Source organism: Oncorhynchus nerka, linkage group LG2 (genome assembly GCF_034236695.1).
Source record: "Oncorhynchus nerka isolate Pitt River linkage group LG2, Oner_Uvic_2.0, whole genome shotgun sequence".
Lineage (NCBI taxonomy): Eukaryota > Metazoa > Chordata > Actinopteri > Salmoniformes > Salmonidae > Oncorhynchus > Oncorhynchus nerka.
Window position 1 is genome coordinate 58,772,088 of NC_088397.1, and position 14,580 is coordinate 58,786,667.

Below are 14,580 nucleotides of genomic sequence, written 5' to 3' on the forward strand. Positions count from 1 at the left end.
TGCGTTGCAGTACAGTTCTGCAACAGGGTGATCAAACATCTGTATGTGCTATCATGAATAAGGGTCAGGAGTAGCTGTTATTTTTATGATCCAGTAGTTTGACACATTTACATACTGTACCTAAATAATCTAGTATTATGGATTAGATACTCTTGTGATAAAATTGGCTGATTCAGAAAAGGGTTAAAACAGGAGTGTCTTTGAGTGATTCTAAGTAGTACATAGAGGACTTGACAGTCATGTTATGGTAGAGTTTTTGCTTGATTTACTTTTCTGTTTTTGGTCATTTCTCCTTGTCCAGGCTGACAGGTTTAGTTATATTGAATGATAACACAGTGGGCTCTGTAAGGATTACTATTGAACATCCTGCCTGTAGCCCAGGGGAATGGTGTGCTGTATCATTCTGTTAGCAGTCAGAGTGCTCCACGTACTGTGTGTGGTAGCATATTTCACAGGGCACTGTCTGCTGCCAAAATCAACTGCCCAACTTCCTCTCTTTCCCTCAGAGCAGGCCTAGATCCTCAGCCTCAGTCGTGTCCCACTCCATCCCACGTCATCACTCCTCGAGCCCCTACATCATCATCAGAACCCCAGAACCGGGCCTTGCAGGAACCGACAATAACCCCTGGTTACCCATAAATCTTCCTGATAGAATGATGTCTCTCCAAAGACACATGTTAAAGTGCACCAGATACCCAGGGCAGCACGCCAAGCCCAGTTTGACTCTCTGAAAAAAAGCCTATGCTGTTGGGGTTTGGGCCGATGCCACCTCATCCACAAAGCCCCTGTTTCATTGTAAATGCAGGATTACTGATTCATTTACCGCACAAGGACATGTTGTAATGGGGTGGTGGTGGGAGCCCCACCTAATGGACCCTCATGGAGTTGAAAGATTTCTGAGATGGCTCAGGTTCAGGGGCTCCCTCCTTCAAATGAAACAGAGCACTCTACTTGTTATTCTGTCCAAAATGCCATACAGTAGCAGTGTGCGTCCATCATTATGGGCATCAGTCTTACCTCAGCACAGGCAGTTTTTCCAATCCCAGTGCCCATAAATCTAGGCATATTTTTTTTATCACTGACAAGAAGACTCTCTGGTCTATGGTATTAGCTTATGGACAGATTGTTCAGGCTATAGCTGTACCGCCATCTATAATCCACATTTTCCATTGAATATAGCCTATGATTCCAGGTGTTTAATGAAATGGAAGTTCATTGAGTTATACACACCACAGATTTGGTGAGAAAAACACTGTGGTGCTGTAACCTGCCATTTCCACTGCATTGAAAAAAAGTGTTAGTGGATGCTTTGATGTAGAAGTCAATGTTGAGGAATTTGCTCCGTAGAGGCTAGGCTATAGTACAATTCTCCTGGGAAGGAGGATAAAAGAACATCATGCTTGCAAGCCTTTACATGCTGTGTTTTGGAGGTCAATCACTTCTTCAGAAATACCCTCATTAAACTATTAACATAATTTGATACAAGCCCGGTTTTGCCCATGTTGAAGCCTTTTATTAAAATAAAAAATGTAACCTCTATTTAACAAGGAAAGTCAGTTAACAACAAATTCTTATTTACAATGACGGCCTACCCCGGCTTAACCTGGACGACGCTGGGCCAATTGTGCGCCGCCCTATGGGACTCCCAATCACGGTCGGATGTGATACAGCCTAGATTCAAACCGGAGACTGTAGTGATGCCTCTTGCACTGAGATGCAGTGCCTTGCGTTCTAGATATTATAATAGTATTTATTCTACACAGCTGTTCTGCACTGTTGTTCTGCACTATTTTGACAGAACACTACCACACAATTTGCTGAAAATTCATGCTGTATACATTTTTACAGTATAATCAGTGAATCTGTGACTGCGTGTTTGTGTGTGTCCGCCTTTGTGTCCACCTGTGTGTTAATGTGCTGCTATAGAGACAGGGATGTGCATCTGTTTGGAAGGCTGCACTTGTTACCTATTTCCTGCCTGGAGGAGGGCAATGGGAGCTGGGAGATAAGATGGTACACCCTGGAGGAGACAGTGTGTACATCCATCAGTCAGACTCTGCCCTGCTCAACCCTACACACTAATTGGCCATCCATCTCTCAAAGCCTGACCTACTCGCCTCAAGCCAAAGCATACTCACACAGTACCCACACAAATCAAGCACATGTGCGATCAAAAACAGACACACATGTACACACACGTGCTCTATGGCCGGCCGCTTCTCCTGTCCTCCTCTGCTGCATCCCCTGCTCTTTGGAGCTGGAGGAGAACCACTGTGCCTGGATTAAAAGGGCTAGCAACGTCCCCAAAGCTCTGAACAAAGCAATATCACATACCTTGAATACCGACTCGATGAATGGAAATGAATTGTATTTTCACTTGGTCTCAGAGCACTTCATAGTGTGTGCAGGTATCTTGGCTCATTCTCCACCATTGTGTATTGCCCATCTGCTAATGGGGCCTGCAATCATTTTGGAACAAACTGCTCTGCATATAACTGTCTCCTACACTTAGAAATAGAAGTTATACGAGTTGCTCCTACTTTTTGTTATTTAGAACGTGGCTGCCGACCAACCAATTTCCACTACAATAATCCCAGGCCTATAACCCCTGATCCATGTCAATTAATGTGGGTATGTGTTCTGAGACTCAATTTGTTTATGAGCTTGTGAACAGCTGCTCTCTCTAACCTTCATTTAAAATGTGATGACATTCTCTGGAAAGCTGAGAGGCTGCGGCATCCCTAGCTCTCAGAGAAGACTCAGTGTTGTTGGAGCACTGCTGGCCCCTCCTGTCTGGCCCCTCTGTAACTTTAAACAACCCTCTCAGCGGAGGTTTACGATCAGCACAAAACCCTCCTTGCTTACTCTCAGGAAGTGTTTTAGGAAGCGCTCTTAGGCCTGTAAGCGTATCTAAAACTCCAAGGTCTCATTGCATATTCATGCACCTTCAGTGTTCAGGCTGAGCCTGTCTAGTAATAAAAAAGACAGCCTTGTTGAAAAGTTTAAGCTCTCACGTCCTCGGTGTGCTCAGCATCCTCTGTGTGCTCATATAACTGAAATATAGCTGGTGCCCTTTGACCTCCAGCTGAGCCAGAGGCCCAGGCTGGAATGTGTCGTCACCTCCAGACCTCAGTGTAAACAGTCAGTCCTGGTCTCTTGGCTTCATCGCTGCCATACCGTTCCCTGTTCGGGGCCAGAGCCCTCCCTCCCTCCCTCCCCCTCCCTCCCTCCCTCCCTCCACTCTGCCTGGTCTCTCTCCCCCCTACCTCCCTCCCTCCCTCCCTCCACTCTGCTTGGTCTCTCTCTTACTGGACAGTGTGTCTGACTGAGCAGTCTTGCCCTGCCACTGTGATGCCTGCTGAGAGCCTGAGGATTGAGGAGGGAGTGAACAGTGCTGGTTGTGACTCAGTGAGGTACTCTTGGCACTGCAGCAGGTAATGAATTGGTGTGGCTGCCTGCTATGAAGTCTAGTCAGCAGGAGGGAGAAAGGTGATCAGTCTTTCAGGGCCAGGTACTACCTGTCCAGCGTGCAGGCCTCTAATAGCAGTAAGCAAAAGGTTGTGTGAGCCTGACTGAGGGACTAGAGGGCCGTCTGTGTTCACATACCAGGGGATTTCACTCCCTCCCTCCCTTTTCTCTACACCACCACACTCCCTAAACCACCACCGAGGGGGTTCATCATTCTCACTTTACTACTCAGCTAATTATCATTATCATTACGGGGGATAATTACCATTTCACTGCCTAACACTCATGTAGACTGCTCAACCTGAAGTCGCACAAGGTTATCAATGGTAGCAAAAATGCAGCCTCATCTGCCTAATTATACTGTTTGGGCTTTGTGAGAACTGAATGGGATGTGAAATGTGCTATTATGCTTTGCGTATATTGGTGAGGCTCTTAGATTCGGCAAGTTCCTAAAAATAAATGTGCGGCATGTGGAGCCTGTTAATTAAAAGCTTTGGTTTCCTCTGGAATATAATAAATCAGAGGAAATCCATGTGTTATAAAATACTGGAAAGTTCTAAAATATATTGGATGCTGTTCTCTCTCTTGTGTGAGTTTAGCTGCACTGTACTGTAAAATCAGGCCATCCAGATCAGTAGCCCAATAGTCATTTTCCAATTTCTGAAAGGGAAGTCTGACATCATACAGAACGCATGCTGAATAATAAATACATCTTTGAAAAATAACTTTACACTACCAATCACCAAAAGTGACTTATAGTTAGTAGCTGGCTTGTCAAGGGGAATTGCATACATCTTTCACTGGCCTTTTGGAGTTGCAGCTGGCGCCTATCACCTGATGAATGTTGTCTCCATCTGCTCCAGCTCAACACTGGTGCTCCTGGGCTAATAACTAATGGAAATTCATTAGGCCTGTAGGACCCTCTTTCTGCCCCCCTCCCCATCCCCCCCTTCTCAGAGAGAAGGCATTGACAGACAGCCTGCCTTGCCTGCCTCTGGAATGGCGTTGGCTGGCCAGAGAGGACCTCATGACAAACAGGAGACATATTCTCTTTGGCCCCAATTACCAGAGGTGTTCTTTTCCACCAGCTAATCCAGCGGATCTAGAGTGGCCCCTCTCACTACCCCAGGAGCTTTTCTTTTTCCAGCCGGGAGGTTGCCCCTCAAAGCCAGGGGGTGGAACTGAAGAAGCATGTGCCTGTTGAGTGGAAGTTGACCCATGAAGTAGTAGCCTGGTGGCTGTGGTAGAGTTGACCAAGTTCCAGTGAACCCAGTGATCTGTTCTCTTCCACGTGGATGGTCACACACTGTTTACTACTACAGCACGTAGCCAAATATGCCCTGGTCTCAAACAGTTGCATTGCCATCTTTAAGAGAGAGGATAATGGAGATGTCTGAAAAAATACTACAGTAGCAGTAATTTTAAGACTCAAAATGAAATATAGTTTCATTATTATTAATTGTAATCAAATCTTATTAGGGTTTGAATGAGTACCTCATAAAGGACTCCCATCTCCACCTATGCTCACCTACTGCACCGTTGCTACTGTATATTATTTGTTTGAAGGTACTCTATGACTTGGATGTCGTCTGACCGCCCTCTCTTTCTTCTCCACAGAGACACTAATGGACTCCACCACAGCGACAGCTGAGTTGGGCTGGACAGTCTATCCCGTGTCAGGGTCCAATGACAACAGCGTGAGTGTAAGCTCATGATCTACATGATACCATAACATTTTCATTTCAGTTGCTTAATTCATTTGATTGCTAATTAACTAATTTTCATGCAGATGCAGCAATACTATAGTGCGCCACATTTTCAGTTACAGATCAACTTGGTTTTGACACCCAACAGCAGAGCGGGGCGATAAATTGCCGGAATTGATGCGATAACAATAAATGGAAAGACAAATTTAAAATAAAATAAATGATCCTTTAAACTATGACTACTACAGTTGAAGTTGGAAATTTACATACACTTAGGTTGGAGTCATTGAAACTCGTTTTTCAACCACTCCACAAATATATTGTTAACAAACTATAGTTTTGGCAAGTCGGTTAGGACATCTACTTTGTGCATGACACAAGTAATTTTTCCAACAATTGTTTAGACAGATGATTTCACTGTATCACAATTCCAGTGGGTCAGAAGTTTACATACACTAAGTTGACTGTTCCTTTAAACAGCTTGGAAAATTCCAGAAAATTATGTCATGGCTTTAGAAGGTTCTGATATGCAAATGTACATAATTTAAGTCAATTGGAGGTGTACCTGTGGATGTATTTCAAGGCCTACCTTCAAAATCAGTGCCTCTTTGCTTGACATCATGGGAAAATGAAAAGAAATCAGCCAAGACCTCAGAAAAAAATTGTAAACCTCCACAAGTCTGGTTCATCCTTGGGAGCAATTTCCAAACGCCTGAAGGTACCACGTTCATCTGAACAAACAATAGTACGCAAGTATAAACATCATGGGACCACGCAGCTGTCATACCGCTCAGGAAGGAGCGTTCTGTATCCTAGAGTTGAATGTACTTTGGTGCGAAAAGTGCAAATCAATCCCAGAACAACAGCAAAGGACCTTGTGAAGATGCTGGAGGAAACAGGTACAAAAGTATCTATATCCATAGGAAAACGAGTCCTATATCGGCATAACCTGAAAGGCCGCTCAGCAAGGAAGAAGCCACTGCTCCAAAACGGCCATAAAAAAGCCAGACTACGGTTTGCAACTGCACATGGGGACAAAGATCGTACTTTTTGGAGAAATGTTCTCTGGTCTGATGAAACAAAAATAGAACTGTTTGGCCATAATGACCATAGTTATGTTTGGAGGAAAAGGGGGAGGCTTGCAAGCCGAAGAACACCATCCCATCCGTGAAGCAGGGGGGTGGCAGCATCATGTTGTGGGGGTGCTTTGCTGCAGGAGGGACTGGTGCACTTCACAAAATAGATGGCATCACGACGAAGGAAAAGTGCGTGGATATATTGAAGCAACATCTCAAGACATCAGTCAGGAAGTTAAAGCTTGGTCACAAATGGGTCTTCCAAATGGACAATGACCCCAAGCATACTTCCAAAGTTGCGGCAAAATGGCTCAAGGTATTGGAGTGGCTAGCACAAAGCCTTACCTCTATCCTAAAGAAAAATTGTGGGCAGAACTGAAAAAGTGTGTGCAAGCATGGAGGCCTACAAACCTGATTCAGTTACACCAGCTCTGTCAGGAGGAATGGGCCAAAATTCACCCAACCTATTGTGGGAAGCTTGTGGAAGGCTACCCGAAATGTTTGACCAAAGTTAAGCAATTTAAAGGCAATGCTACCAAATTCTAATTGAGTGTATGTAAACTTCTGACCCACTTGTAATGTGATGGAAGAAATGAAAGCTGAAATAAATAATTCTCTCTACTATTATTCTGACATTTGACATTCTTAAAATAAAGTGATGATCCTAACTGACCTAAAACAGGGACTTTTTACTAGGATTAATTGTCAGGAATTGTGAAAAACTGAGTTTAAATGTATTTGGCTAAGGTGTATGCAAACTTCTGACTTCAACTGTATGTGTTATATTAGCTCCAGCAGCGATTGATCAAATCAAATCAAATTTATTTATATAGCCCTTCGTACATCAGCTGATATCTCAAAGTGCTGTACAGAAACCCAGCCTAAAACCCCAAACAGCAAACAATGCAGGTGTAAAAGCACGGTGGCTAGGAAAAACTCCCTAGAAAGGCCAAAACCTAGGAAGAAACCTAGAGAGGAACCAGGCTATGTGGGGTGGCCAGTCCTCTTCTGGCTGTGCCGGGTAGAGATTATAACAGAACATGACCAAGATGTTCAAATGTTCATAAATGACCAGCATGGTCGAATAATAATAAGGCAGAACAGTTGAAACTGGAGCAGCAGCACAGTCAGGTGGACTGGGGACAGCAAGGAGTCATCATGTCAGGTAGTCCTGGGGCACGGTCCTAGGTCTCAGGTCCTCCGAGAGAGAGAAAGAAAGAGAGAATTAGAGAGAGCATATGTGGGGTGGCCAGTCCTCTTCTGGCTGTGCCGGGTGGAGATTATAACAGAACGTGGCCAAGATGTTCAAATGTTCATAAATGACCAGCATGGTTGAATAATAGTAAGGCAGAACAGTTGAAACTGGAGCAGCAGCATGGCCAGGTGGACTGGGGACAGCAAGGAGTCATCATGTCAGGTAGTCCTGGGACATGGTCCTAGGGCCCAGGCCAGTTGAAACTGGAGCAGCAGCATGGCCAGGTGGACTGGGGACAGCAAGGAGTCATCATGTCAGGTAGTCCTGGGGCATGGTCCTAGGGCTCAGGTCCTCCGAGAGAGAGAAAGAAAGAGAGAAGGGGAGAATTAGAGAACGCACACTTAGATTCACACAGGACACCGAATAGGACAGGAGAAGTACTCCAGATATAACAAACTGACCCTAGCCCCCCGACACATAAACTACTGCAGCATAAATACTGGAGGCTGAGACAGGAGGGGTCAGGAGACACTGTGGCCCCATCCGAGGACACCCCCGGACAGGGCCAAACAGGAAGGATATAACCCCACCCACTTTGCCAAAGCACAGCCCCCACACAACTAGAGGGATATCTTCAACCACCAACTTACCATCCTGAGACAAGGCCGAGTATAGCCCACAAAGATCTCCGCCACGGCACAACCCAAGGGTTGTGCACAGTATTTCCACATGGTGCGCCAAAGGATTTGTTCTATCTAGCCACACTCAAGCCGAGCCCTCTCCTGACCAGCCGAAACCAGAACCTCGGTCTCCTTCACTTCTTCCTCCACCACAGGATCCAGAATCCTCAGACTGTGTCCAAAACATAGAGAAATATGCTGCATACTTACTTGATGGTGCATTTCACAAAACCACTCCCTATTTTATTCAATTATTTATACTTCTGTGGTTGGTATCAAGGGTGGTTTGAATTATACTCTATCATGCTGTGTGTCTTTAAGCACGAAAAATAAGACAAAAAAAGAGCTCCAACAGTCCACTGGTGCAACTTCAAAGATCTTCTGCAATAATTTAGCTCAACATCATCTCCCTCAACCTGAGGGCATGCTCTCTTTCCTGCTAATTTGAGAGAACAAAGAGGCCCGGTGTCTTCCTCTCCCCAGCTCTGGATTCAATCTAAACAGAACCAGCGTTACCATTTCCCCCTTAACGAGGTTGGAAATCTTACAGGCAGTTTGCATCACGTCTCCCATTCATATTGACTACATGTAAGGTTCAGAAAAGCAATCAGAAAAGTATATTTAATGATCTATATAAAGAAGTTGAAACTTCAGACTTGAAAGTCAAACATTTGAAAATGCCAGTGATGAAAAATCTGCCCTGTTTACTTTCATTAATCAGCATCAAAGTTTTAGGGGTTTCGATCCTCACATCAAAGTCAGGTCCCAGGGTGTTATGTATAGGTAGGCTAACAAGTGAGGGGCACGTCTGAAGTTGCAAGAGAAGACAGCTCTAGAGAGTCTAGCAGCTTTCGACAGGCTAACAAGTGAGGGGCACACTTCTACATAACACCCTTAGCAGAGTTGCCAACAACTGGATGCATCCGGTTGTCATGGATACAGCTATCTTCAACCTAGCTTCCGTTTCTGCTGAAAAGCATTTGACTTCAGACTAAACATTATGCCATGGCCCGTTCAATATTATCCGATTCATTTCACTGTTATTGGAGAGCTAGAGTACCTCTCAGGCCCTGATTGATCAGGTAAAGCACCTATCAGATGCAGATGTTGGGGTTTTATAGGGAAATTATGGAGCTGGATGCGAACACAATCCATTCTGAAGTCTCGTGGGGCCTAGCTGTCCCCAGTGGACCAGCACAATAGGAACAGGTGTGGTAATTGGAATCGCTCAATATACCAGCCAGAGGTGCTCTACAGTAGCTATTGTCTTACACGCACATGCATGGCTTCACAGTCTTAACTGACAGATCAGTAACATTCAGCACAGTACCATACCAGCAGTTGGCCTTTCCTTACGCTGTAAAGATTTATAAAATATATCCTAACTTGATAGTCAACTGTACATTATGACCATATCACAATATTTCATTTTTTTGACAGTATGACAATATTTGTATTTTATGTTTTGTAGATATGCTCATGTGTAGTTCATGACCCTAGGGTAGCAACTCATAAATGTTAAGGGATTTCAGTGGGGTTCTCAATTCTGATTGTTTTATACTGTTCAATCCAACTTCAAACAAACCAATTTTACTGCATTTTCATACATTTCCTGCACTTTTGTTATAATTTCTACACAGTGCCAAAGCAATGACGCATGACATGAAAAAAAATAATGAAATTGAGGCCTATTTAAATGGTGAACTGCTGGAATCATGGAAAAAGAATGCTTATTCTAATTCTATAGTTGGAATTTAGTGTTCAGCACCTTGAGTACATTGCTGTTTGACATGACAACGAATGCATACGTCAGGGAGGAATTACAATTGACAGTATAGGAACCTAAGTATTGGAACCTAAGTATTGGTCAGTGTTTCCAGGGGACCCTAATTTAGATGTTACATGTAACAGTTCTCTTGAGTTGAAGGAGAGGCGGACCAAAATGCAGCGTGGTTTCTATTCATGGTTCTTTAATAAAGAAAAACTATACATGAATAGACTAACAAAAACAATAAACATGAGAAAACCTAAACAGCCCTATCTGGTGCAAACACAGAGACAGGAACAATCACCCACAAACACACAGTGAAACCCAGGCTACCTAAGTATGGTTCCCAATCAGAGACGATGACTAACACCTGCCTCTGATTGAGAACCATATCAGGCCAGACATAGAAATAGACAAACAAGACATCCAACATAGAATGCCCACTCAGATCACACCCTGACCAAACAAAACATAGAAACATACAAAGCAAACTATGGTCAGGGTGTGACAGTAGTACCCCCCCCCCAAGGTGCGGACTCCAGCCGCAAAACCTGAACGTATTGGGGAGCTGGCGCCTCTGGAATGAGGAGCTCTAGCGCCTCTGGACTGAGGGGCGGGAGCTCTGGCAGCGCCGAACAGGCGGGAGACTCCGGCAGCGCTGGAGAGGAGGAAGGCTCTAGCAGCGCTGGAGAGGCGAGGCGCACTGTAGGCCTAATGCGTGGTGCTGGCGGTACTGGGCCGAGGACACGCACAGGAAGCCTGGTGCGGGGAGCTGCCACCGGAGGGCTGGTGTGTGGAGGTGGTACTGGATAGACCGGACCGTGCAGGCGCACTGGAGCTCTTGAGCACCAAGCCTGCCCAACCTTACCCGGTTGAATGCTCCCGGTCGCCCTGCCAGTGCGGCGAGGTGGAATAGCCCGCACTGGGCTATGCAGGCGAACCGGGGACACCGTGCGCAAGGCTGGTGCCATGTGAGCCGGCCCAAGGAGACGCACTGGAGACCAGATGTGTAGAGCCGGCTTCATGGCACTTGGCTCGATGCTTACTCTAGCCCGGCCGATACGAGGAGCTGGTATGTACCGCACCGGGCTATGCACCCGCACTGGGGACACCGTGCGCTCCACAGCATAACACGGTGCCTGCCCGGTCTCTCTAGCCCCCCGGGAAGCACAGGAAGTTGGCTCAGGTCTCCTACCTGGCTTCGCCACACTTCCTGTGTGCCTCCCCCCAATACATTTTTGGGGCTGACTCTCGGGCTTCCATCCACGCCGCCGTGCTGCCTCCTCATACCAGCGCCTCTCCGCCTTCTTCGCCTCCAGCTCTTCTTTGGGGCGGCGATATTCTCCTGGCTGTGCCCAGGGTCCTTCTCCGTCCAATTCGTCCTCCCATGTCCATTCCTCCTCACGCTGCTCCTGCTGCCGCTTCTCCTGCTGCACCTTGGGGCGGCGACACTCCCCTGGTTTTGCCCAGGGTCCTCTCCCGTCGAGGATTTCTTCCCAAGTCCAGAAGTCTTTATTTCGCTGCTCCTGCTGCCCGTTACCACGCCGCTTGGTCCTGTTGTGGTGGGTGATTCTGTAACGGTTCTCTTGAGTTGAAGGAAAGGCGGACCAAAATGCAGCATGGTTTCTATTCATGGTTCTTTAATAAAGAAAAACTATACATGAATAGACTAACAAAAACAATAAACGTGAGAAAACCTAAACAGCCCTATCTGGTGCAAACACAGAGACAGGAACAATCACCCACAAACACACAGTGAAACCCAGGCTACCTAAGTATGATTCTCAATCAGAGACAACTAATGACACCTGCCACTGATTGAGAACCATATCAGGCCAGGCATAGAAATAGACAAACAAGACATCCAACATAGAATGCCCACTCAGATCACACCCTGACCAAACAAAACATAGAAACATACAAAGCAAACTATGGTCAGGGTGTGACATTACATTACAGGTTTTCTTACCTCATTTAAATAGGGAGAGGCTATAAACGACAAGGTTCCCCAACTGGCGGCCCGCGGACTGTTTTATTTGCCCCCCCAAGTTTTTTATACCATTGTTGGACGTAAAAGACTGTAAAAACACCAGGAAATCAGCTCCAAGTTATTTTAATTTTGGAAATCTGTTCCCAAGTATTCCCACGCATAATAGAGAGACACTTGATCATATACAAATGTAAGCAAGATTTGACCATGTCGCTTAATGGTTTAATAAATCCTGTTAGGGCTACTAGTTCCCCTTTGGGAACTCACCCCACCCCCCCTGAGCTGTAATGTGGCGCAGGGAACGCAAGAAATAATCCTAAAAATATTTAACCTCCACAGAATCGCTTGAAAAATGGCTCAAATGAAAGATAAAGAAGTTATTTATCTACCCAGCAAGTCAGATTTCTAAAATGTTTTACGGCGAAAACATAGCACATATTTATGTCCAACCACCACTGCATACATACTTCATTAGCTTAGCCAAGTAGGAAAAAATATGCAATCAACAAACGCAGGATTAAAAGAAAAATAATTTCACTAACCTTTTGAAATCTTCATCAGATGACAGTAATATAACATGTTACACAGTACATTCATTTTTTTTCAATAATATGCAATATATATCCATAAATATCTGTTTACAATTATGCATCGTTCAAAAATGCTACTCCAATGTCAGGAGAAATAAATAGCTCCGGCAGATAACGTCAGCAAACAAGGAATACACATCATAAACTTTGACTAAATATGCATGTTTTACATATGTATGGCAAGATAAACTTCTTCTAAATGCAATTGCTATGTTACAATTATTTTTAACGTTACATTTGGCGTTTACTAGGCTATAATAGAGAGTCGGCGCTCTCAGTTAGCATGCTGACTCCTCTATCATGGAGTCGGCAGAAACCCAAAATGAAGACGTAAATATTCCCTTACCATGGCTGTTCTTGCTTCAGAAGACGTGGAAGGGTTAATACTCACCAAGTTAGCGTTCAGTTTGCAAGTCTGTGTCTTTCCGTTCTCAAACTAGACACTTTTCGGTCGAAATGTATGCAAATTTCAAGTGGCTGCGCACCAAAACGTCGAAAGTATACATTATATTTGAGTAAACTTATCAAACTATGTTTATAATTAAGCCTTAGCATGTTATAAAGGTCTACAGCAATCGTGAGGGCGAACAGATTAGCACACGTTGTTCAGTCTGTCCTGGGAGAAAGAGAGAGAAATCTTCAGTCTCCCATTGGTGAAACTTTTTTTGTGCGTCACCGGGACGTTTGGTCACGCTGAACGTCTCGTGAGCACGTGATTCTCGCAGTTACAGGCCTCATCGAAAGCAGGCTTCACGCTGAAGACATAGAACGTGTTTCCATGGTTATAGCTCTTTGGGAAGTGTGTAAACAATGACGTCAAAGTGAGGGCAACTTTTCCCATTACAAGAGAGACTTTGGGAGAATGCATGCCCTGAGAGTTCTGCTTTAGCTAGAGACAAAATTTAAACGGTTTTATAAGCTTTAGAGTGTTTCCTATTCGATAACAATTTTTAATTGCATATATTAGCAACTTTTGACAAAAATTTATCATGGTTTATATGGGTGCCGAATTCCTCCAGAAGGGGCAGTATTCAGGGCTAGCCCCAATTAATTCCCCCCTGCTCCCAATATTTAATTAATGGCAATTGAATTGAATACAGTCACATTTATTTCAAATACATAATTCCTCACTTTCCAGGTATTAACATTACATAACCTAACATTCCAGTGAAACATCAACAAACCAACTTTTATGACTGTTCTCCAGGTGTGTCCATCTGATCACAGTATGTTCACCCCTTATTATAGGGGCCACATCAGTCCTGTATTACTTTTTAAAAAACTGTTAAACTGAAGCAGCATCTGAAACTGCCTCCAGTAACTCCAATAACTGAAATATGTTATAATTAACATTCCGTGTACTATTTAGTGAACTTTAACGTGATACTTGCCTCAGACAAGAAGATACATATTTTGTGCACAGCACAGGACAGTGTGAGGAGAGGCTATTTGATCCAAAGCAGAGCAGCCAAGAGGTTAAGTGGTCAGTGTTTTTCCTAAGTGAGAGTTGAGAGGAGTGTGAAAACCAGGCCAGACGTTCTGACCTTCAGAGCTGCTGTGGAATAGCACCTTCTAGCCTCTCTTCCACCTACCATCTTTTGCTTTCATCTTCGGTGGACCCATATAAAAAAAGATCTGTGGTCTAAAAACTGTAGTACTATATTTTTATACCAGTATTATTCACTGTAGTGTTTCTGCAGAAATGACTAGTATACGGTAGTAGTTCATGTGACACTGCCGACTAGGGTTAGCTAAAATGGCACAACTACCAGACTATGCCAGTTACTGTTTAATTGAGGGGAACACCTCAACTAGCCCATAAGACGTTAGTGACAGGCCACCTATTGAGGTGGATCAGCAGTTGATCAAAAAAAGACCTCTGCAAAAATATTGTTTTATTACAATTGTAACATCCTAAATGTTAGCCAGTTTCTAGGCCCATTAAAGGGAAACCATACAGAAGCCGTTAAAAAACAAGCAAGATCCACCAAAAAAAGTGACAAACAATATTGTACTTATGATAGTAGAAAAGAACAGTTAACCACTGCATTTACATAAACAGTACATTTTAGAAATACAAATGACTTTACTTAAAGACAGTCACCTT

The 14,580-nt window shown here is 44.4% G+C and overlaps 1 protein-coding gene across 4 annotated transcripts in view; it reads left to right on the top strand.

Moving 5' to 3' along the window:
* The window catches only part of LOC115138814 (ephrin type-B receptor 2), a 174,310-nt gene that overhangs the window by 51,543 nt on the left and 108,187 nt on the right, over positions 1-14,580 (top strand). For 3 of the 4 annotated variants that reach the window (XM_029676012.2, XM_029676024.2, XM_065000651.1), the window contains exon 2: positions 5,086-5,171. In XM_029676012.2, coding sequence (XP_029531872.1) covers positions 5,086-5,171 — 86 coding nt within the window. The remainder of the gene's footprint in view (positions 1-5,085; positions 5,172-14,580) is intronic. The other variant, XM_029676017.2, reaches the window with a different exon arrangement.